The sequence below is a fragment of the Trachypithecus francoisi genome, unplaced genomic scaffold (assembly GCF_009764315.1).
Source record: "Trachypithecus francoisi isolate TF-2019V2 unplaced genomic scaffold, Tfra_2.0 Lachesis_group0, whole genome shotgun sequence".
Classification (NCBI taxonomy): Eukaryota; Metazoa; Chordata; class Mammalia; order Primates; family Cercopithecidae; genus Trachypithecus; species Trachypithecus francoisi.
In genome coordinates this window covers 151,947,949-151,970,766 of record NW_022681453.1, presented here as the reverse complement: position 1 = coordinate 151,970,766, position 22,818 = coordinate 151,947,949, and the positions used below count along the sequence as shown (strand labels likewise).

The window sequence follows — 22,818 nt, the reverse complement described above, 5'->3', positions numbered from 1 at the left end:
CATATGTGAAGAACACAGAGGAAAAATGGCAGGAAAAAAAAAATGAACCTAACTTCAGGATGTTGCAGGTAAGGCATCTGGGATTTTATTTTAATTGAAATAAGAAGTTGCCTAAAAGGGTTTAATTAGGCAGGGGAGTGGCCCAGTAACTGCACTTCTGAGTACTTACCTTAATAAATAAAAAGAAACAAAAATTTAGCTGATTAAAGATTCATTATGATGTCCAACATCATAGGTTTATATCATATGTAGAAATATATAAGCATCATGTTTAACCAACAAAAAAGACAAATATCCAACAATAAGGAAACAAATGCTTAATAAATCATTACTCATAAGCACAGAAACAGTATGAAGCTCTAAGAAAGGTATTTATAAATGTCAAAACATAGAAAGTGTTTTTAAGATTCAGTCAAAAAAGGAAAATAGACTACTATAATATATACCAGTTTTATAACTGTAAAACATAATTATAGAAATAATTATGAAAAATTACAAAAAAGAAAAGGTTGTATTAGAAAGGCAGGATTTTTTTTCTATTTTTCAAAAGTTTATATAATACCATTGCTACATCACCATTTCAATTAAGAAGAATACTTTTCTACATCTCACTTCCAATACAACTCTCATCTTGGGCCTGTAATGAATATTAACTGAATTTTACCAATTAAAAAATATTTAAAAGAAATCTCTTCCAAATCTTGTTGGTTCACTTTATGTGAAGTTCTTTCTGCTGTTACTAGCTAACAGCTCAAAGAAGAGCAACAGTTTTCTTTTAAAACATATAATTATTTCAGCCAGGTGCAGTGACACATGCCTGTAGTCTCAGCTACTCCAGAGGCTTGAACTCCAGGAGTTCAAGACCACCCTGGGCATAGCAAAACCCTGTCTCAAAAACAAACACACGCATGTAGCTATTTCAAAACCTGACCTCTGTAGTCCACTCTTAAATGATTCTCTGTCTTCCCCTCCATTTGTTCTATAAAGTTAAACAAACTGAGAAGGTTTTACTCTGTAATTAAACTTCACTGGTATTAACATCTGTCCAGGGCTAACATTTATAACTAGTACTTATCCTTCACATGCCTATTCTACCATCAAAGACAACCTTTCTCACCTAAACTCCCATTCTCTTTCTTTGTCTTCTGTCTTTTGAAAGCATTTTTCTTTCTTTCTTTCTTTTTTTTTTTTTTGAGACGAACTCTCGTTCTGTCGCTCAGGCTGGAGTGCAATGGCGTGATCTCAGCTCACTGCAGCCTCCGCCTCCCAGGTTCAAGTGATTCTCTTGCCTCAGCCTCCCCAGTAGCTGGGATTACAGGCATCTGCCACCACACCTGGCTAATATTTGTACATGTAGTAGAGATGGGGTTTCACCATGTTGCTCAGGCTGGTCTCAAACTCCTTACCTCAGGTGATCCGCCCACCTTGGCCTCCCAAAGTGCTGGGATTACAGATGTGAGCCAGCATGCCCAGCCGAAAGCATTTTTCTATGTCACTTTTCCCCTTTATGACTTGCTATCCTCTCTCTTATTTTCAAGGTTGCTGCATCATTCCATTATCCTCATTATCGCAGTACTCAATATCATAGTCTTCCATGTCTACCAAGCTTGTGATTCCCACTTCCTTCCCCTGACCTGATTACATTTTATTAGAGCAGAGATTCCCAATTATGTGTTGTGAATAAGCTATGGGTATAGGTGAAACCCTGGAAACCTGTCTCTACCAGAAATACAAAAGGTAGCCAGTCGTGGTGGCACGTGCCTGTAATCCCATCTACTCGGGAGGCTGAGGGAGGAGAATCCCTTGAACCTGGGAGGTGGAGGTTGCAGTGAGCCAAGATCGTGCCACTGCACTCCAGCCTGGGCAATACAGTGAGACTCTGCCACCAAAAAAAAAAAAAAAAATTAAGCTAGACATTTTTATATTGGAATATAGATTTCTCTAGCCTGCTCTCTAGAACAGTGGTCTCCAACCTTTTTTGGTACCAGGGACCAGTTTTGTGGAAGACAATTTTTCCACGGATGGGGGTGGGGAGAGATAGATAGTTCCAGGATGAAACTGTTCCACCTCAGATAATCAGGCATTAAATTCTCTCAAGGACTGCACAATCTAGATCCCTCCCACATGCAGTTCACAATAGGGTTTGCCCTCCTATGAGAATCTCCCAAAGTGCTGGGATTATAGATGTGAGCCACTGCACCAAGCCAGTGGGCCAGACTTCTGATATAAGCATTCTTCCAGTAAGACATATATTAGTCAAAGAAATACACATACACACATATATAAAATATAAAAAACATATATATATATGTATTTTCTCTACTGTACTTCCTTGCTCACTTGCTGGCCACTCACCTCCTGCTATGCAGCCTGGTTCCTATCAGGTTGTGAACCCACAGCCCGGGAATTGGGGACCCCTGCTCTAGAGTACATCTCCCACCTTAGACATAAACCCTTTAAGGAAGCTGATGTTTCCCTCATAGCTATTTGTATTGTAATAGATCTTTTTCCTACAGTTTATAATGAAAAATTTCAAATACACACAAAAGAAAAGAGAAAGGGGAAAGGAATAATAAAACCCCACAGAGATATTACCTAGCTTAAACAAAGAATCAACTTAAGACAATTTTGTTTTATCATAATACCACCCACTTTACCCTCCTTCCCCTAGTGGATTATTTTGAAGCCAATTCCAGACATCATATCATTTCATCTGTAAACATTTCAGCATGTATCTCTATATACCACAAGACATCGTTCAAGGAGACATACTGAAAGATACTGCTGGTTCCTGTACAAGTTCTTGTACTGGTGGGCCAGAATTTTATTTTATTTTTTTTGAGACAGGGTCTCATTCTGTCACCCAGGCTGGAGTACAGTGGCATGATCATGGCTCACTGCAGCCTCAACCTTCCAGGCTTAAGCAATCCTCCTATACTGGCCTCCTGAGTAGCTAGGACCACAGGTACACACCACCATGCCCGGCTAAGTTTTTGTAAAGACAGGGTCTCACTATATTACCCAGGCTGGTCTCAAACTCCTGGGCTCAAGTGATCCTTCTGCCTCAGCCTCCCAAAGTGCTGGGATTATAGGCGTGAGCCACTGCACCAAGCCAGTGGGCCAGACTTCTGATATAAGCATTCTTCCAGTAAGACATATATTAGTCAAAGAAATACACATACACACATATATAAAATATAAAAAACATATATATATGTATTTTCTCTACTGTACTTCCTTACAACTTAAACCACTTTAAAGTAGGGCTCTCAAACAAGAAAATCAAGAAAAAAGTAGTCTGAATAGCTTCAATTGTAATAAGATCATTGATAAAGGACCTTAGAGATCTCTTAGGAAAGAGAAAAATCACATACAAAAACCCTCTGACTGTCAGAGGTAAATGACTTTCATACAACACAAGTTATTTGGCATGGAACAACATGCTAATATCATAAAATTATTATACATAAAGTAATTCATGCAAATGCATATTTTTAAAACAAATGCAATAAAACTAAATGCAGAAAATTTTTATTCAATAATCCTTACCTTTTGTTGGACTGAGATTCTGATCTATAAATCCTCTTACTTCTGCATTTGTGGAAGTCAAACCAACCTGAACAAAATAGTTTAAAAAGTTAAAAATAGACTATTAAGTAGTATGTGTTCACTTAACAAGCTATTTTGTATCTTCCACCAGACGTCCACATCAAATATATATAGCCACGTAAAATGAATTAATTATATTAACCATAGGAGTATTATTTTAAAATGAAATGTTGACATATTATTTAAAAAGGGAAAAATATTGTCTGTAGTCCCAACTATTTGGGAGGCTGAAGTGGGAGGATCGCTTGAGCCTGGGAAACAGAGGCGTTGCAGTGAGCTGAGATCATGCCACTGCACTCCAGCCTGGACGACAGAGTGAGACCCTGTCTCAAAGAAGAAAAATGGTGAGGGGAATATGAATTGTCCAGCTTAAGATAAAAATTAATGAAATACTGTTATTTATGAGCAGAACTGATATTTTATAGAGCTTACTAACAGTTCTTTGAAAGCAAGTAAGTAACATGGCAGCCGTGAAGTTGCCAATAGATATTTCAAAATTCCATCCTCACTGTTGCCCTTAATTTGTACTATTCTTAATCACTATCTAAAATGCTTTCAATACTATGTCATGTGAGGAATCAAATAAAGACCATTAATACCACAATGAAGAAGTAAAATACATTGGACTCAAGTCCAACTTCTTGGATTCATATTCTGGACCATCAGGCCTACTAAGGGTTTGGCCTTGGTCCAGTCATGCAATTTCCTCATCTGTAAATTGGAGGATGATACCAGTACTTACCAATTCAGGTGGTTATAAAGACTAAATGAGATAATTCATGTAAAGCATATAGCACAGTATTTGGCACATACTGCTCAATCCATGTCAGCATACGTTACTGTCAGTATTATACTTGAGGGACTACCCACAGCAAGTATTTATGAATTCACTTTTAGATAATTCATTTCGTTTAAGGTAATATCCACTACACTACTTTGGCATCACAGAGCTGAATACAGTAGTATCATCAAACAGAATATTAGAAATATATTACACAGCCTGGAGAAAAAAAAACCCTCAATTTTTGAAAACTTGGCAGAATGCAAACATCCAATAATTGGCCCCATTATTACTATTAAATAATTTTTGTAAGCACTGAAGATTTGTAATCTTGAAACATTACAATTTTGTTACATTACACTAACTTGTAACATCACAAGTTTGTGGTATGATACCTCAAACTATACTTTTTTTTTTTTGAGACGGAGTTCCACTCTTGTGGCCCAGGCTAGAGTGCAATGGCACCATCTTGGCTCAATGCAACCTCCGCCTCCCGGGTTCAAGTGATTCTCCTGCCTCAGCCTCCCAGGTAGCGAGGATTACAGGTACCTGCCACCATGCCCAGCTGATTTTTGTATTTTTAGTAGAGATGGGGTTTCACCACGTTGGCCAGGCTGGTCTCGAACTCCTGACCTCAAGTAATCCGCCTGCCTTGGCTTCCCAAAGTGCTGGGATTACAGGCATGAGTCACCGCACCCGGCCTTCAAACTATACTTTCAAGGTACTACCACATGGAAAGGATTTTTTTAACCCCTTTACTGAGATATTACTGATATATAAAAATGGCATATATTTAAGGTGTACGACTTGATGTTTTGATATATGTATACATTATAAAATGATCGCCACAGTCAAGCTGACATATCCGTTACCTCTATAGAGCTATTATTGTGTATATGTGTGTTGAGAAGATTCGATTTAAAATCTATCCTTTTAGCAAATTACAAGTACACAATACAGAACTATTAATTATCATCATTGTACAGTACATCAGATCTCCAGCAATCTGAAAAGATTCTAAAACACACAAAGCTTTATAACTTTATTAACTATCTACTTACTGTTTTAAACACTGACTGCTTATATTTTTCTTCTTTTTTTTTTTTCAGACGGAGTTTTGTTTTTGTTTCTCAGGCTGGAGTGCAGTGGCACAATCTCGGCTCACTGTAACCTCTGCATCCCGGGCTCAAGCAATTCTCCTACCTCAACCTCCCAAGTAGCTGGAATCACTGGCGTGCACCACCATGTCTAGCTAATTATGTATTTTTAGTAGAGATAGGGTTTCACCATGTTGGTCAGGCTGGTCTCAAACTCCTGTCTTCAAGTGATCCACCCATCTCGGCCTCCCAAAGTGCTGGGATTACAGGCGTGAGCCACTGCGCCTGGCCGTATTTATATTTTTCATAAGCGATTATTTGATCATTTATAATATCACAATGTAAGAGCTAATTATTTCATTAATTGATAATTCAAGTGCTCTACTAATAGCTGTTTCTTTGTGTCAAGAAGTATGTTAACAGGAATATTTCCACATATTTTTCACATCCTAACAAGTGATTTTGATGCAAATCTATCTCTAGAATCTATCATCATCAAATTTTTATGACAGTAGCTGAGACTAAGTCATCTAGAAAATGGTCCCTTAATTCTATGTAGTTAATAGTGCAGATACTTAACTTTGTCTAGCTTCTTATCAGTTTTCAGTTAGAAATAAAGATAACACTTTGCAACAAAATTTGCAACAAATAACTATACGTTATGGCTCTTCAAAGTCGCTCACAAATAATGTTAAATATCCAATTTGTTGAAGAGTTTACTGTGCCATTACCAGTAACTCCCCCCTCCCTTTTAAACTCTTCTGCTATAGAAAGATGACAGAGGCAAAACTTGTTAGTGTTCTACTTTAAAAAGAAAGCAAAGAAGGCAAAGACAGCCTTTAATATATTCCATGCTTGATACAATATAACCATTTTAAGACATGCATTATAATAACTTCAAAAGGATCAGTTTACACCTTTCTGTTATACAACAATAATGGCAAAAACCTCAACTAAAACCACATATTCATAATAGAGAGTTCAGTTACTGGGTTACCGTTATGCTTAAACACCTGCTCTCAATATCCAACTTTTGCAGAGTAAAACAGCCAACGAATGTGGAAACTTTTTAAGCAGCTGTTCACCTGCATCTTAATAACCAACAAATTGTACTCCAAAAACATAAAAGTCAGCTGTGGGTCAATAATGCATGCTAATCTTAGTCTCACGGATGGAGGGCAGGTGTTTGTATTTAAAGCTTATATATAAACCCAAAATAGACTTAATTAAAACTTCAAAATATGTATTAATTTCTACTATCATAAACACTTCGTAAAGATTCAAAAAAACTGTATTATTTGAGAGTAGAAAAAGTCGGCTAGTGAAAGCATACTAAAATAATAGCTATTCTTTCCTTATTCTACCAATTTAAAAAAGACCTATCTTTCAATGAACAAGAGAAAAAAGTGAACTCATATTTCACGTTAAATTCTTTGCCTAATCATGTCCTGAGGAAATTCTGAGTATTCCTCTCTTTTTTCTTAATTTTTAAAAATAAATTGTATTGTCTGTATTTAAGGTATAAAACATGATGTTATAAGATACATATATATAAAATGGTTACTATAGTGGAATAATATCTGGGTATTCCAGTGCTGTGTTGTGTACTATATAAGCAGTCATCACTACACATCTACTGAATTCAAAATATCTAAGTTCAATTTTTAAGAATCAGAGCATATTCACTAATAATATTGTAATTTCATTGATATTCAACATTTCTAACTGACATAACATTACTGAAAGGAAAAGTTCAGAGTAAGATCATCTGTGCTCAGTTAAGCTCTACCTTTCACAGGCAAGGTGATCGTTGAACAGTCACTACAAAATGGGAATGATAGAACATATGCGCACGACAAACTAAAGAGCTCATAGGATCAACTTAAATGATTATGTAAATATATCTATTAATGGCAAAACAACATTTAAGTGTGGTAAGTGTGGGTTGTCATCCAAATGGCAATGGCTTCCAACACTTCAACCCTGACACAGACCATATGCAAAAGAGAAATGTAAATGACCAATAAACATATAGAACGTTAGTTTACCTAACTAGTAATCAGAGAAATGTAATAAATTGCACACCATTTTTTGCTGATTAAATTGGGAAAGATTTATAAACATATAAAAAGAAATGGCACTTTCAAATACCACAAGTATATATATAAATCTGTGCAATCTTAGCAATATGAATCAAAAGCTCTAAAAAATTATACACACTTTGGCTCAGTAATTTCGTAGAATTTTGTCTTCTGGAAATAATATGATGAGTGAGCAAAAATAGACAAAATGTTCCAAAAAAGAAAAAAGCAGAAGTAACTTAATGGTCAATATTAGGAAACTGGTGTAATATCCGTACAATAAATAACATAAAATAGCCACTTAGGCCAGGTACCATGGCTCATGCCTGTAATAGCAGCACCTAGTGAGGCTAAGGCAGGAAGACTGCTTGAGCCCAAGAGTTTGAGACTACTGTTAACATGGTGAGACCCTGTCTGTACAAAAAATAGAAGAAATTATGTAGGCAAGGTGCCTGTAGTCCTGCTACTGGAGAGGCTGAGGTGGGAGCATCACTTGAGCCCAGGAGGTTGAGGCTGCAGTGAGCCATAATCACGTCATTGCACTCCAGCCTGGGCAACAGAGCAAGACCCTATACCAAAATAAAATAAAATAAAAAATACAATACAATACAATACAATTAAAATAAAATAAAGACACTTAAAATGATGTTCCAGAGATATCAAGATAAGGCATTCATCACAGAAATTAAACAGTAGCCAGGCAGGGTGCTCTTGCCCGCAAACCCAGTACTTTGTAGTCCCCATTGCCCAGGTTGGAGGGCAGTGGCAACCTCCGCCTCCTAGGTTCAAGTGATTATCTTGCCTCAGCCCCTCTGGCCCAAGTAGTTGGGATTACAGGCACACTGCCACCACACCCAGCTAATTTTTGTATTTTTAGTAGAGATGGGGGTTTTACCATGTTGGCCAGGCTGGTCTAGAACTCCTGACCTCAAGTATCTCCCTGCCTTGACTCCCAAAGTGCTGGGATTAGAGGCGTGAGCCATCGCGCTGGGCCAATGTCTATACATTTTGATTGCTATATATACAAATTTGTGTACATATCAGATATCTTCCTAAGCAAAATTTTGCTGATAGTCTTTAGGCTATTTTTTCTTTTCTTTATCTGTATTTTCTAATTTTTCCATAATGAGTATTACAGCCTACATATTTTTCTTAAAGATTCATTGACAAGGCAAAAAAAAAAAACCCTCAAAAATTATATTTCAAAGTCTTTACTGCATTATTGCTTAAATTAGAACACACCTGCATTTTTGGTCTAGAAGAATATCATTGGACACTAGATACTATTTGATAGCAATTTTACCCCAGATACAATAAATATGTTGCCAGCTCCTCACCTCTTCCTTTTGCAAAATGATCCATCCTACATCTCATGTAGTTCCAGTAGGACAGTTAATCTTAGAGGCTCAACCGTGCCAGGCAGCACAAGTGGGCTCATGACTCAAAGCCTGGCCACTTACTGTATCCCACTTCCTTCTCCACAGTGTTTAAGCAAGGTCAACTCAAGCTCCTCCATAGATTTTGAAACACAAAGACTAAAAAGGGGACAGGTGCAGTGGCTTACACCTGTAATCCCAGCACTTCAAGATCCCTTGAAGCCAGGGGTTTGAGACCAGCCTCGGCAACACAGCCAGACTCCAACTCTTTAAAAAACCAAAGTTCCCTCTCTCCTTCTGAGACAAGTATTATGGGGCCAGTGCAAGCCATTATGCCACCATATAGAGGGCCTAAAGACAGAAGGAGACAGACCCCTGACATCATCGTTTGATCTCCTGAATCCAGATGTGTTTAAAGCAGTCTCTAGGCTTTTCAATTATAGAACTCAATACATTCCACTTTTTGTGTTCAGTTGTTTTGATAGGGTTTCGATCATTTGCAACTATAAGAGACCTAATAAAGCATGGGTAAGACAAAAGTCACTCTTCACAAAAAAAAAAATTGTTGTCATAAGAGAAATGTAAAATGAGAAACAAATTTAAAATGTTAAGTATTTGAATACATGTTTAGTAATGCCTCTGTAAGAGGGCAATCTCTTCCCTATCTATAATCTCTTCTGTGTTTGTGAATCACTTCTCAGTAACATGTGACACAACTGATCACTTCTCCTCCTTGAAACACTTTCTTCACCTGGGCCTCCAGATCATCAGGATAACTCTTTTCTTCCTGTCTTTGCCCATTCTTTGAGTCTCCTTTATGGCTTCTCTTGCTTTCCATCTTTTTGTTGGAGAATCTCTGTGCTCAGACCTTGGTCCTTATATATTTGTATCCATGCACTCACTATATGATCACATGTAGTCCCACTGCTTTACAATAATTTTAATATGAAATGACCCCAAAATTTCTACAACCATTCCTAAGCTTTCCCCTGAGCGCCAGAGTTACTTATCAAATTGCCTACCCAATATCTCCACTTGGAAGTTTTTAGGTTTCTCAGCTTTAGTATGTTCAAAACAGAATGTTTAAGTTTATCACAATATCCTATATCTCCCTAAGAATTCCTCTTCTAATTAAACAGCACAGTCATTTACCCAGTTACACAAGTCAAATACTGAGAAGTCTCTAACTTCTTTGCTGCCCTCATATCCTAATAACTCAATAAATCCTGTGACTGTCCCTAAATGATGAAGCAAAATCTGTATCTGCTTCTAGTTACTAATGCATGTTAAAAGCAATGTTCTGAATTATACCCCAAAATAAGCAAACAGACATAAAGTAATAAGGGTTGGTTTGTTTGTTAATGCTATTGTTTGGCTGCATAATGGGCAATATTTAGAACTATCGGTCTGACTCACAAGAGGCCCTTTATCATCTTTCCTCACACACTGTGCTGGGCCCACAGCAGTCATTTTATGCAACAACACTTGCTTCTCCTAGTCACAACTAAATCACCAGTCGGCATCAGACTTAAACCGTGCCAGAGGCCCCTCCTAAGGAGTCTGAAATTGGAGCTTATACAGGCAGGCAGAATGTATCAGGCTGCCTCCTTCATTTTCTTTTCTTTTCTTTTCTTTTTTTTTTTTTTTTTTTTTGAGACGGAGTCTCACTCTGTCGCCCAGGCTGGAGTGCAGTGGCCGAAGTTCAACTCACTGCAAGCTCCACCTCCTGGGTTTACGCCATTATCCTGCCTCAGCCTCTCGAGTAGCTGGGACTACAGGTGGCTGCCACCGTGCCCAGCTAATTTTTGTATTTTTAGTAGAGACAGGGTTTCACCACGTTGGCCAGGCTGGTCTCGAACTCCTGACCTCAGGTGATCCGCCTGCCTCGGCCTCCCGAAGTGCTGGGATTACAGGCGTGAGCCACCGCATCCAGCCTGCCTTCTTCCCTTTCTTCACACCTCTCTCTGAACAGGCTGGTAACCTAACATGTAGATGGAGACGCTGAGTGGGGCCATGTTCTACCATCCTGGCTGGGAAACTGAGAAAGATGATTTGGACAGACAGACGAAGGGAGAAATGAAGCAGGTACACAGTAACAAGTTGGGAGAGATGAGAAAGGAAAACCAACGACTGCTTCAATTCCTGCTGGATTTCTAGTTTCTGGGCCTGGATCTTTCTGAGAGTCCACAAAATTCACACTCTTAAATTCCTTGAGACATCCCTGTATTTTTATAATGAATTCCCTTTTCGTTTAATTCCCAAAGATTCCTACATAATAATATAGGAACAGCAAAGCAATTATACTTTAATACATATAACGTAGGAACAGTAAAGCAATTTATAAATAATTCCTCTATATGTTGTACTCTTTAAGGCACAATTCTTTACCATAACTGGAAATAAACTCATTAATAAAGAGTGACAAATAAATAAATAAAGAGTGACATATAACTTGAAAGGAGGTATATTCAGAAATGATCACCTCAAGTAGAGGGAAAAACTTGAATAACTTCTCCAAAACATCTAAAGTCTAATGTTTCTTCAGGAACCATCTCATGGAAGGTAGCAAGCTACTTTCAAACAATATCTGAGCATACATATTTCCCTGAGTAACCAAAAAATAAAAATAAAAAAATTAAGCCAAAGAAAATAGTAATTTGCTCAAAAAGGCCCAGGAACCCTCCAGCAAGTACCAAAACAAATTTATTACAATATCCAAAAGATGAGGGTGGGAAACTTTCTGGAGATAGCAATTTGCAGCTGTTGAAAAGTAACTTGGTGCCAATTTGCAAGAATGATACCATCTCCATTAGGGCACTGTATTCAATCGAATTAAAGTTTATCTCATATTCTGCATAAACATAAACAAATACAATTACAAATCCATGCACGTAAACTAAATCTGATTAACCAGAATGGTGAGAAAATATGTAGGAAAAAGCACAGCTCACTTTAAAAAATACTTACATTAAAAAGTTTACAAATACTTACATTTTTTGCCGTCATGTCAAACTGTATTCTATTTAAGATTCTGTAAAGCCATTAAAAAAAGAAAAAGAAAAAAGAAAAAAATCTTGTCTTCAATAATTCTTTAAAAGAACAACCTGTTAAAGGAAAACAGAGGGAATAATAATGTAATAATAATAGGCAACATTTATGTCATATTTACTATGTGACATGCATTGTTATCTAAGTGAACTGTCTAATCTTCACAACAACACTATGAGGTTTGTACCATCTTAATCCCCATTTTCCAGATAAAAACCAGGGCTTAGAAAGGTTAAGTAATTTGACCAAGTCAACTCAGTTCACAAGCAATGGAGCCTGGGCTTTGAAATGGTATTAGGCTATGCTGCTTTAGAAAACCCACTGAAAGAAACACCAGGGCTTCTTGGAGAAATGGCTGATTCTAGTACAAGGTAAACCTAGAACATCTTATTGTGCCTAAAGTAAGGAAGGGCTCAAAAAATGATGGAGACATGTCAAAAGCACACAGAAACAAGCTTAAAGAGCCTGTAACTGGACAATTTGCAACAACTGAGCACCAAAGTACATAATAATAGTAACAGATTATAAACCCATTGAATAAAATAATAATCCAGGATTACTGGGGCTAATGGGGGAGAAGAGAAATTCTTTGCAGTAGAATGCCAACTAATAAATATAAATGAGTGATACAGTTAGTAAAACTTCCATTTTGGAACCATTGTAACTAATAAGAAAAGAATCATTAATACACAGTAAAACTAGTCAGTGAAAATGTGGTGAAAAATAGGATATTTCAGCCGGGCGCGGTGGCTCAAGCCTGTAATCCCAGCACTTTAGGAGGCCGAGACGGGCGGATCACGAGGTCAGGAGATCGAGACCATCCTGGCTAACACGGTGAAACCCCGTCTCTACTAAAAATACAAAAAACTAGCCGGGCGAGGTGGCGGCGCCTGTAGTCCCAGCTACTCGGGAGGCTGAGGCAGGAGAATGGTGTGAACCCAGGAGGTGGAGCTTGCAGTGAGCTGAGATCTGGCCACTGCACTCCAGCCTGGGTGACACAGCAAGACTTCGTCTCAAAAAAAAAAAAAAAAAAAGAAAAATAGGATATTTCAATAGCGCTGAAGTATCTCCCTACAAATTCAAATTTTCTAGTGAAAGAAATATGGCATAAACCACTTTAGCCAAGTGATCAAAGTTACCAATGATTACCAATAATGGGGCAAGCCAACATGTGTCTCTTCAAGCGCACTGAGATGGATATCACATGAATTCTGAGGTACGTTTGCCCAATATGCAAAATCTAAATCTAACCATGAGGAAATATCAGAGAAATACAAATTTGAGAGGCATTCTACAAAATAATGGCCTGCATTCTTCAAAAAATGTTAGTGTCATGAATGGCAAAGAAAGGCTGAGAAACTTTCCAGATTTAAAAAGACTAAAAACTGCTGGGCGTGGTGGCTCACGCCTATAATCCCAGCACTTTGGGAGGCTGAGGTGAGCGGATCACCTGAGGTCAGGAGTTCAAGACCAGCCTGGCCAACATGGTGAAACCCCTTCTCTACTAAAAATACAAAAAAACACCTGGGTGTGGTGGTGCATGCCTGTAGTCCCGGCTACTTGGGAGGCTGAGGCAGGAGACTTGCTTGAACTCAGGAGGCGGAGGTTGCAGTAAGCCGAGATTGCGCCACTGCACTCCAGCCTGCGAGACAGAAAAAAAACTGCTGTGAAGACCATTATTTGGGTAATTGGAGATTAGGTCTATAGACTGGGTAACAGTATTGTTTCGCTCTGTCACCCAGGCTGGAGTGCAGTGGCCGGATCTCAGCTCACTGCAAGCTCCGCCTCCCGAATTCACGCCATTCTCCTGCCTCAGCCTCCCGGGTAGCTGGGACTACAGGCGCCGCCACCTCGCCCGGCTAGTTTTTTGTAGTTTTTAGTAAAGACGGGGTTTCACCATGTTAGCCAGGATGGTCTCGATCTCCTGACCTCATGATCCGCCCGTCTCGGCCTCCCAAAGTGCTGGGATTACAGGCTTGAGCCACCACGCCCGGCCTCAGTATTGTTTCAATGTTACATTTCCTGATTTTGATCAATGAACTGTGGAGTTTTCTTTTCTTCACATCTTTTTGGATTCCAAAAACTATGGAGTTTTCTATAATTGAGGGTCCTTTTTCTTACAAAACATACACTAAAATATTTAGGAGTGGAGGGGTATAATGGTGGCAACTTACTCTCAAATGATGAAAAAAATATGATCTCTAAAACTTTACAGAGAAAGTGAGAATAATAAAGAATATATGACAGCCGGGCGCGGTGGCTCAAGCCTGTAATCCCAGCACTTTGGGAGGCCGAGACGGGTGGATCACGAGGTCAGGAGATCGAGACCATCCTGGCTAACACGGTGAAACCCCGTCTCTACTAAAAAATACAAAAAACTAGCCGGGCGACGAGGTGGGCGCCTGTAGTCCCAGCTACTCGGGAGGCTGAGACAGGAGAATGGCGTGAACCCGGGAGGCGGAGCTTGCAGTGAGCTGAGAGCCGGCCACTGCACTCCAGCCTGGGCGACAGAGCGAGACTCTGTCTCAAAAAAAAAAAAAAGAATATACGACAAAATGGTTACAACTGGTGAATCTGGGTGAAGGGCATCTGGGAGTTCTTTGACCTATTTTTGTAACTTTTCTCTTATTTTAAAATTATCTCAAAATTAAACTTTAATAAGACATTCAAGGGGAAGAATAAAATAAAACTTAACTTTGAAAAGATCATAAATAATGGGGGTTCAAAGAAATGGGGGCTTCAAATGGCTGCTTTATATACTAGAATTTGAATCTACAAGTAAAATTTTGTGGAAGAATAGCAAGGTTTTTTGTTGTTGTTGTTTTCTGTTTTTTCATGTGCAGAATGTGCAGGTTTGTTACATAGGTATACATAGGTGTATGTGTGCCCTGGTGGTCTGCTGCACCTATCAACCCATCACCTAAGTTTTAAGTCTCACATGCATTAGCTATTTGTCCTGATGCTCCTCCTCCCATTTTTTTTTTTTTTGCTTTTCAATAAAACACTGAATTTGTAATTTTTCAGTGATAAAGCATAAATTTAAAAACCGGAACTACAAGTTTTGCTTTCTCACAGTAATTGTACAATGTCTATTATGACCTAACCTAAAAATAAACTTCCCATGCTATATCTGTTCTACATTTATCAATTATTTCTTACCTCCTCTATAGTGATATAAATTTAAATATGACATAAATAAAGCACAAATCCCTGATATCCCACTCAACAGACTACTTGGCATATTCAAACTAAGAATTTAAAGTTAAAGTATTGCATTTTGAAGATTAATATTTCAACCAAGCTTGATCTAACAGATCTATATAGAATTCTGTATCTGATAGATCTGAAACATCTCTTTAGGCACAAATTTATAAAATTTGTCCATATATGCTATCACCAAAGAGGAAGCAAAAATTTCCGAGAGGAAATATCACACAGATTATGGTCTCTGACTACAATGCAATTAAATTAGGAATCAATTATTTTTTAAAAAGTTAAAAGTTATATATTTAGCTATATTATTAAACATTCCATGAATCTGAAATATTTAGAACTAGAATGACATTTAAAAAGTAATAAAAAATAAAATATTCAGAAATAAATGACAATGAAAATTTTAAAAACGTATAAAATCCAGCAGAACTAGTACTTAGGGTATATTTATATTTCCTTTTATTCATTAAGTCATCAATCAATTTAAATACATAAAAGAACAGTGAGAACTCAAAGAAATATGAAAAGAAACAAAGAGCATAAATTAATGAAATAGAAAAAAAATCAACAAATTAACAATCTGGTTCTAAGTGTCCCACTTAAAGTGAGCATCTAATAAATAAAGCAGCAGCGCAGTAGAGTGGAAAGAGTATGGACTTTGGCTCCGTCTCAGCTCTGATCCTTATTAGTTGTGTGATCCTGAACAAGTAACCTAATCTCTTAGAGTCTCCATGTCTTCATCTGAAAAATTGATATACTGAATGTTTCAGAGTTATGTTAGGAGTTTATATGCCCTCCAGTTGATACATAAATATTCTGAACACTCCTAACAACAAAGAAGTTCAATTTTAACCAATTTAAGACTATCTCATGACCTGCTGAAATAGTTATAACAAAAAAACTACAAAATATTTTCCATCAAAAGTATGGTCTGAACATGTTAAATTTTAGAAACCCTCTATATTTCCAAAGCAAACACTATTGCCTACCCAATATCATTTTCCTCTTCTTCCTTACAAGCTGACATGGCAATGTGCCCAGCTACAAATACTACATCGTCAACCTTCCTCTCAGATGGGCTAACCATATCACAGATGACGTAATTCTGGCCAATGAAATATAAGCAGACATTGTTGGTGTGGGCTACCAGATTCAGCTAGTAGGTGTCCTTTTTTCCCCACCCCTTATGTTTTTTTGTGCCCAGAGCATAGTTATGATGGCTAGAGCTGCTTGTCTCTGAACATCTGCTTCATTTCTGAATTCAGTACTCAACAATGTTATATTTCCTAAGGGCTGGGATATTGAGGGTCACTGTGTTATTCATGCAAAAAAAATGAAATTAACAGAGTATTATTATTTCAGCACAATATAGTAAGAGGGTATCAATAAAAATAGCCACATTAATTAGCTTCACAGAACAAAGTACAATTTTGTTTGGTATTCCTTTGAATCTCCACACTAGAGTACAGCACAAACTGGAATCTCTAAGTATTACCTAAATAATAAATGTTTGAAATAGAGCCAAAGTGCATGGATTTCTTAAGCAAATTTACCTTAACATCTCTGTGTCTCAATTTCTTCATCTCCAAAATAGTAAGAGTCAGCCACTTAATTAAATGAGTCAATACATGTAAAATTACTAAGACACTGCTTAGCACAAGGTAAGCATTCAATGCTAGAGGGAGAAAAATCTTCATTGATTTCTCATGACAAATTAAGGCTTCCTTCTCTAAAATAAATAATACATAATTCCCACATTGTAGAAGTGAAAAATACCATAACATACACTCAATTTCAAAATAGGAAAAAAAAATCTGTTTAATTGTGGTTAAAAAAAACTCTTCTAAAATTAACAAGAGTAGGCAACAACTTCATTCATTCATTACTCATCCAGCAAATACTGAATAGTCACTATGTGCATGGCACTATCTCAGGCAATGAAGACGGCCTAGTAGATGAGAAAGACTGTAATCACCAAACGTTCAAATGTAATTTTAAAGAAATAAAGTTACATTAAGACAGACACTGTAAAAATAAATGGGATTGTGATAGAGACCTTCTTCATTCAATTAAAAATTTAAGTATGCTGTATTGGCTTTGAGTGATACTTTATAGCATTTTAATTTAAAAATACACATTTCTAAATAGTTTTAAAGTTTTTGTCTTTTTTGACAGTCTTTAATCTATAAATTATTTGCATTGTATGACTTGAATCTTCCAAAGTGTCCAGATATTAAATAAATTTGGCACAGAAAGGTTCAAGAAGTTGCCATCTTTGGCAGTATGGATGATTCTCAGAGATAAACCAGCCATGTGCACTGATGCATTATGTTTTATCCAGACTCAACAATTGCACACTTCTTCCTGTCACCAAGCTCTTCTGTTAGTTAAAAAAATAAGTTGGATTTCTTCTTCCAGCTTCATGAACACATTATGTCAAGCTCAAAAAGTCAATCTTTTGACCTCACCATCTGCCATGATCTCTTGTCAGTTTCAGACAATGCAACTCCCACAGATGGTCTCAAAATGTAAGCCCCTTCCCATTCCAATCACAATTTAGCAGCTCCAGCCACAAAGCCTCTTAAAATTAATCAAAATACAAGGAAGAAAGCAAAAGCAGCTATGGATAAATTTGTAGAATCATGCAGTAACATAATTTGAATCAGGATTTGCAGACTTTCTAACACTGCCAAAAAAGCTGCTACTAAAATTTAATAGGAAAGGTAGTATATTTAAATGGCAAACATAACTAATTTTAAATACATGCTCATGACTCAAAATTTAGAAAATACACAAAACGCAAGAAACAAATATCAGCCATAATCCTACTTGTCAGAAGCAACTACAATAAACTTATTGGTATAAATCCCTTCAGTATTCTCTCTGTGCATTCAAACTTTTGAGATGTGGTATTAAATAGAAGACATTTTCTTTTTTGTCTTTTTTTTTTTTCGAGACGGAGTCTTGCTCCATCACCTGGGCTGGAGTGTAGTGGCGTGATCTCGGTTCACTGCAACCTCTACCTCCTGGGTTCAAGCAATTCTCCTGTCTCAGCCTCCCAAGTAGCTGGGATTACAGGCACACACCACCATGTCTGGCTAATTTTTGTATTTTTAGTAGAGATGGGGTTTCACCATGTTGGCCACGCCGGTCTTGAACTCCTGACCTCGTGATCCACCCGCCTCAGCCTCCCAAAGTGCTGGGATTACAGGCGTGAGCCACCACGCCCAGCCCTAGAAGATATTTTCATAGAAAGGGATATTATGTAATCTTTTCTTAGGTGAACAGCTTATCTAGGCATTCTCTCAAGTGCTTCACATGTATATCATATCATTCACACCACAACTCTATCAGATAAATGTTATTATTTTCATTTTACAGAAGACAAAACAGTTTTAGAGAGTTCAAGCAATTTTCCCAGTTAACCAACTGTACAAATTACAGTGCCAGAATATGAACCCAGGATCTCACACTAGCAAAAGTGTTCTTAACTACTATAATACTTTACAAAATATATCTGACTTGAGATATAATATAGACTCAAGATATTGTAACAAAATGATATATAATTATTATTACAATAAATTCAGAGAAAATGATAACCTACTGAAAGAATCCTTTAAAATCTCATATAGGACATATACATATGACATATAATTTTTCTCCTTTTCAATTGTTTTTTAAAATTTCAATATTAAATTGAATTTTTCTTTATTTTTTGAGTAGGTTGTGTGAAAGCTGATTACATGCCAGTCAGAGCTTGCCAGCTCCCCAAAACCTTACTAGTGCCAATGAGCTTTCTTGAAGTGATATGCAACATTTCTCCTTTTTATAAAACCTCTAACCTCTTTGTTCTTCACACACAGCCAAGACTACATGGTCTGTGTGTACTCCCCAAATTGCAATTCTTTTTTTTTTTTTTTGAGACAGAGTGTGGCTCTGTCACCCAGGCTGGACTGCAGTGGCGTGATCTTGGCTCACTGCAACCTCTCCCTCCCGGGTTCAAGCAATTCTCCTGCCTTAGCCTCCTAAGTAGCTAGGATTACAGGAGCCCGCCACCACGCATGGCTAATTTTTTTATTTTTAGTAGAGATGGGGTTTCACCATGTTGACCAGGCTGGTTTCAAACTCCTGACCTCAAGTGATTCTCCCCACCTCAGCCTCCCAAAGTGTGCCTGGCCTGCAATTTTCTTCTCAAATAAAATATTTTAATCTCAGAGATTTGTTGCTATATTTCGACTTGACAGTTGTAAATTTCCTCATTCAATTTTTTCACAGCTACACAGTATTCCTTTACATCATTTCACTAGCCTCTACTGACAGACATTTAGATTTCATAATCTAAACTGGTGACAGTAATGACATTTTAATGACTCAAATCTTTAATGTTGTCTGGCATGCTGATGTGGTATATGCCTACCTCTCCAGTTCTATTAAACCCCTTTCCCACACCTCTTTTCTGATCCATTTCCACCAGCTTCTGTAAGTTCTTCAAAAACGTGTTCCTCCTGCCTCAAGGGCCTCTGTACATGCTGTTCCTTCCGTCTGGAATCTTTACCTGACAAACTCATCTTCCTTTAGATCCCTTCTCAAATGTCACTTCCTCAGGGAAAATCATCCGTTTTCTACTACCCAGTCTAGGCCAGGGGTATCAACCTATCGCTCTCCTACTTTCTCCTTTAATAGTATATACTGGGTTGCCATTGTATATTTATTTCTGTGATAATCAGATTGTGGTCTGTCTCTGCCAACTAAAGTATAAATTCCATGAGGGCAGGAACCCTGTCTATTTTGTTCACTCTTACATATCAAACGCCTGGCACATGGTTAAAGCTTAAGAAATATTTGTTAAACGAATTACAGACTCAGTATTTTATTTATTTTCATCCTTTAAAAATGTATGACAACCCCATTCAATATGACTTGGCAGAAAATGAAAACCATGCAAACATTTAACACATACACATCTGAAATGTCAGTAAGCTACATTTTTTTTTTTTTTTTTTTTTTGAGATGGAGTCTCGCTCTGTCACCCAGGCTAGAGTGCAGTGGCATGATCTCAACTCACTGTAACCTCCGCTTCCTGGGTTCAAGTGATCCTCCCACCTCAGCCTCCTCGGTAGCTGGGACTACAGGTGTATGCATGTGCCACCACATCTGGCTAATTTTTGATATTTTTGTAGAGATGGAGTTTCGCCATGTTGCCCAGGCTGGTTTTGAAACCCTAAACTCAAGAGATCTGCCCATTTCAGCCTCCCAAAGTGCTGGGATTGCAGGCATGAGCCACCACGCCCAGTCCATTGCTCATTTTTTAAAATTGAAAAAAAAAAAAAAAAAAAAGCCCAGACTTACATAAGCTTTTATCCAGACTCTCTACAATGATAAAAACTGATTAATACTATAAGCAATCATTAACAGTATATATGTGTAGTGAAATAATGAATAATGAGAAAATGTATAATGAGATAACGAGATACATGAATAATGTTATCTGAGCACTACTCATTCATTTACTTATTGAATAAATACTTATTGATAGCTAGCTACCCGTCAAACACTGAGTATTAAAAATACTGAGCACTGGCCAGGTGCAGGGGCTCACACCTGTAATCCCAGCACTTTGGGAAGCCCTGGTAGGCAGACTGCTTGAGCCTATGAGTTTGAGTCTAGCCTGGGCAAAACAGTGTATCCTATCTCTCAAAACATACAAAAAAATTCACCAGGCATGGTCATACATACCTGTGGTCCAAGCTACTCTGGAGGCTGAGGCAGGAGGATCCCTTGAGCCCAGGAGGTAGAGGCTGCAGTGAGCCATGATCACACCACTGCACTCCAGCCTGAGCAACAGAGTGAAACTCTGCCTTGGAAAAAAAAAAAAAGATACTGAGCATTAAATGCTCATTCTTCAAGATACTATGGACTGTCAATGACAGTCCCTGCCTTCATGGAGCCTATATTTTAGCTATGAAGGCATGCATTAAATGACAAATTTCACAATTAACTACTTAATGACAGTCACTACAAGTGCTATGATGGAGATATAAAAGATTCACAGAAACAAGCCGGGCACGGTGGCTCACGCCTGTAATCCCAGCACTTTGGGAGGCGGTGGCACGTGGATTACCTGAGGTCAGGAGTTCGAGACTAGCCTGGTCAACATGGTGAAACCCTGTCTCTACCAAAAATACAAAAATTAGCCGGGCATGGTGGCACATGCCTGTAATCCCAGCTACTCGGGAGGCTGAGGCAGAAGAATCACTTGAGCCTGGGAGGCGGAGGTTGCAGTGAGCTGAGGTCGTGCCACTGCACTCCAGCCTGGGCGACAGAGACTCTGTTTCAAAAAAAAAAAAAAAAAAAAACAAGATTCATAGTAACATGTAAAATAGAGGACTTGAACTCTGGTGGTTTTACAGAAGACTTCTCTGAGGAAGTCAAGTTTGAGCTGAGCTCACCAAAAAAAGAAAAAAAACAAACCACAAACTGAATAAATCATTGGCAGAGAGAGAAGGATATATTCTACTCAAAGGAAACATCACAGGAAAGACCAAAGGAAGAAAAGTATGTGGGAGGTTCCAGGGTCTAAGGAAGGCTCTAATAATATGTGCTAAAAAACAAAGGGCAAGGCAATGGGCTGCTAAGAGATGAGATAGGAAGCCAGATCATGCAGGATACTGATTTTTCAAAATTTTAATCAGATTTGGCCGGGTGTGGTGGCTCACGCCTGTAATCCCAGCACTTTGGGGGCTGAGGCAGGAAGATCACTTGTGCTCAGGAGTTTGAGATCAGCCTGGACAACGTAGTGAAACCCCATCTCTACTAAAAATACAAAAATTAGCCACATGTGGTGAAGCGTGCCTGTAATCCCAGTTACTTGGGAGGCTGAGACAGGAGAATCACCTGAACCCAGGAGACGGAGGCTGTAGTGAGCCAAGATAGTGCCATTGCACTCCAGCCTGGGCAACAGAGCAAGACCCTGTCTCAAAAAAAAAAAAAAAAAAATTAAATCAGATTAGTGAGAAACCTCGGAACAATTTTAAGTAGAGAGTTACAGCATCTGAACCAAAGGTGGAACCAAATTCACCAAAGATTAAGTAAAAATTATTTGCATTCTAATTCTTCAAAAACCAGTAATATTAGCTATATCCTGTAATTCTTTGGTAACTGAAATGCTCACTCATTTCTTGACTACACCAAATAGGTTTCTATTCACTATTTATCTAGCACTCAAACCACCTTAAACCTCTGTAACAAGACTCTCAGCTCAGAAATAAGAAAAAAAAATTCCCCAGAGCTCAAAAGTAGCTTTCACAAAACCATGTACTAGTTAGTAACTCAAGTCCTTAGGCCTTCCCTTGTCTTATACATTTTATTTAGCATAAAGTTCTTAGTGTATGTGCTTTGATTTTCAGGCTAGGAGCCAATTATACTTAGCAGAAAGATACGGTAATAGGGAGCAAACGGACTAACACTGTTACAGGTGAACACATTGACAAAGTGATTGACAACAAGCAGCTTAATACTAAAAGAAGATTAGATACAGAGTACTATCTCACCAAATAAATTCATTGAGGTAGAATTCTTCTGTCACTCCCTGGCAAACTGATTTTTTTTTT

The 22,818-nt window shown here is 38.0% G+C and overlaps 1 protein-coding gene across 9 annotated transcripts in view; it reads right to left on the bottom strand.

The window, feature by feature from the left end:
- Positions 1-22,818, bottom strand: part of TFDP2 (transcription factor Dp-2) — a 217,923-nt gene that overhangs the window by 156,608 nt on the left and 38,497 nt on the right. For all 9 annotated transcript variants that reach the window (XM_033212434.1, XM_033212442.1, XM_033212433.1 and 6 more), the window contains exons 2-3: positions 11,936-12,048; positions 3,550-3,616 (exon numbers count right to left, since the gene is read on the bottom strand). In XM_033212434.1, the coding sequence (XP_033068325.1) occupies positions 3,550-3,616; positions 11,936-11,950 (82 nt within the window). In that variant the 5' untranslated portion in view covers positions 11,951-12,048. The remainder of the gene's footprint in view (positions 1-3,549; positions 3,617-11,935; positions 12,049-22,818) is intronic.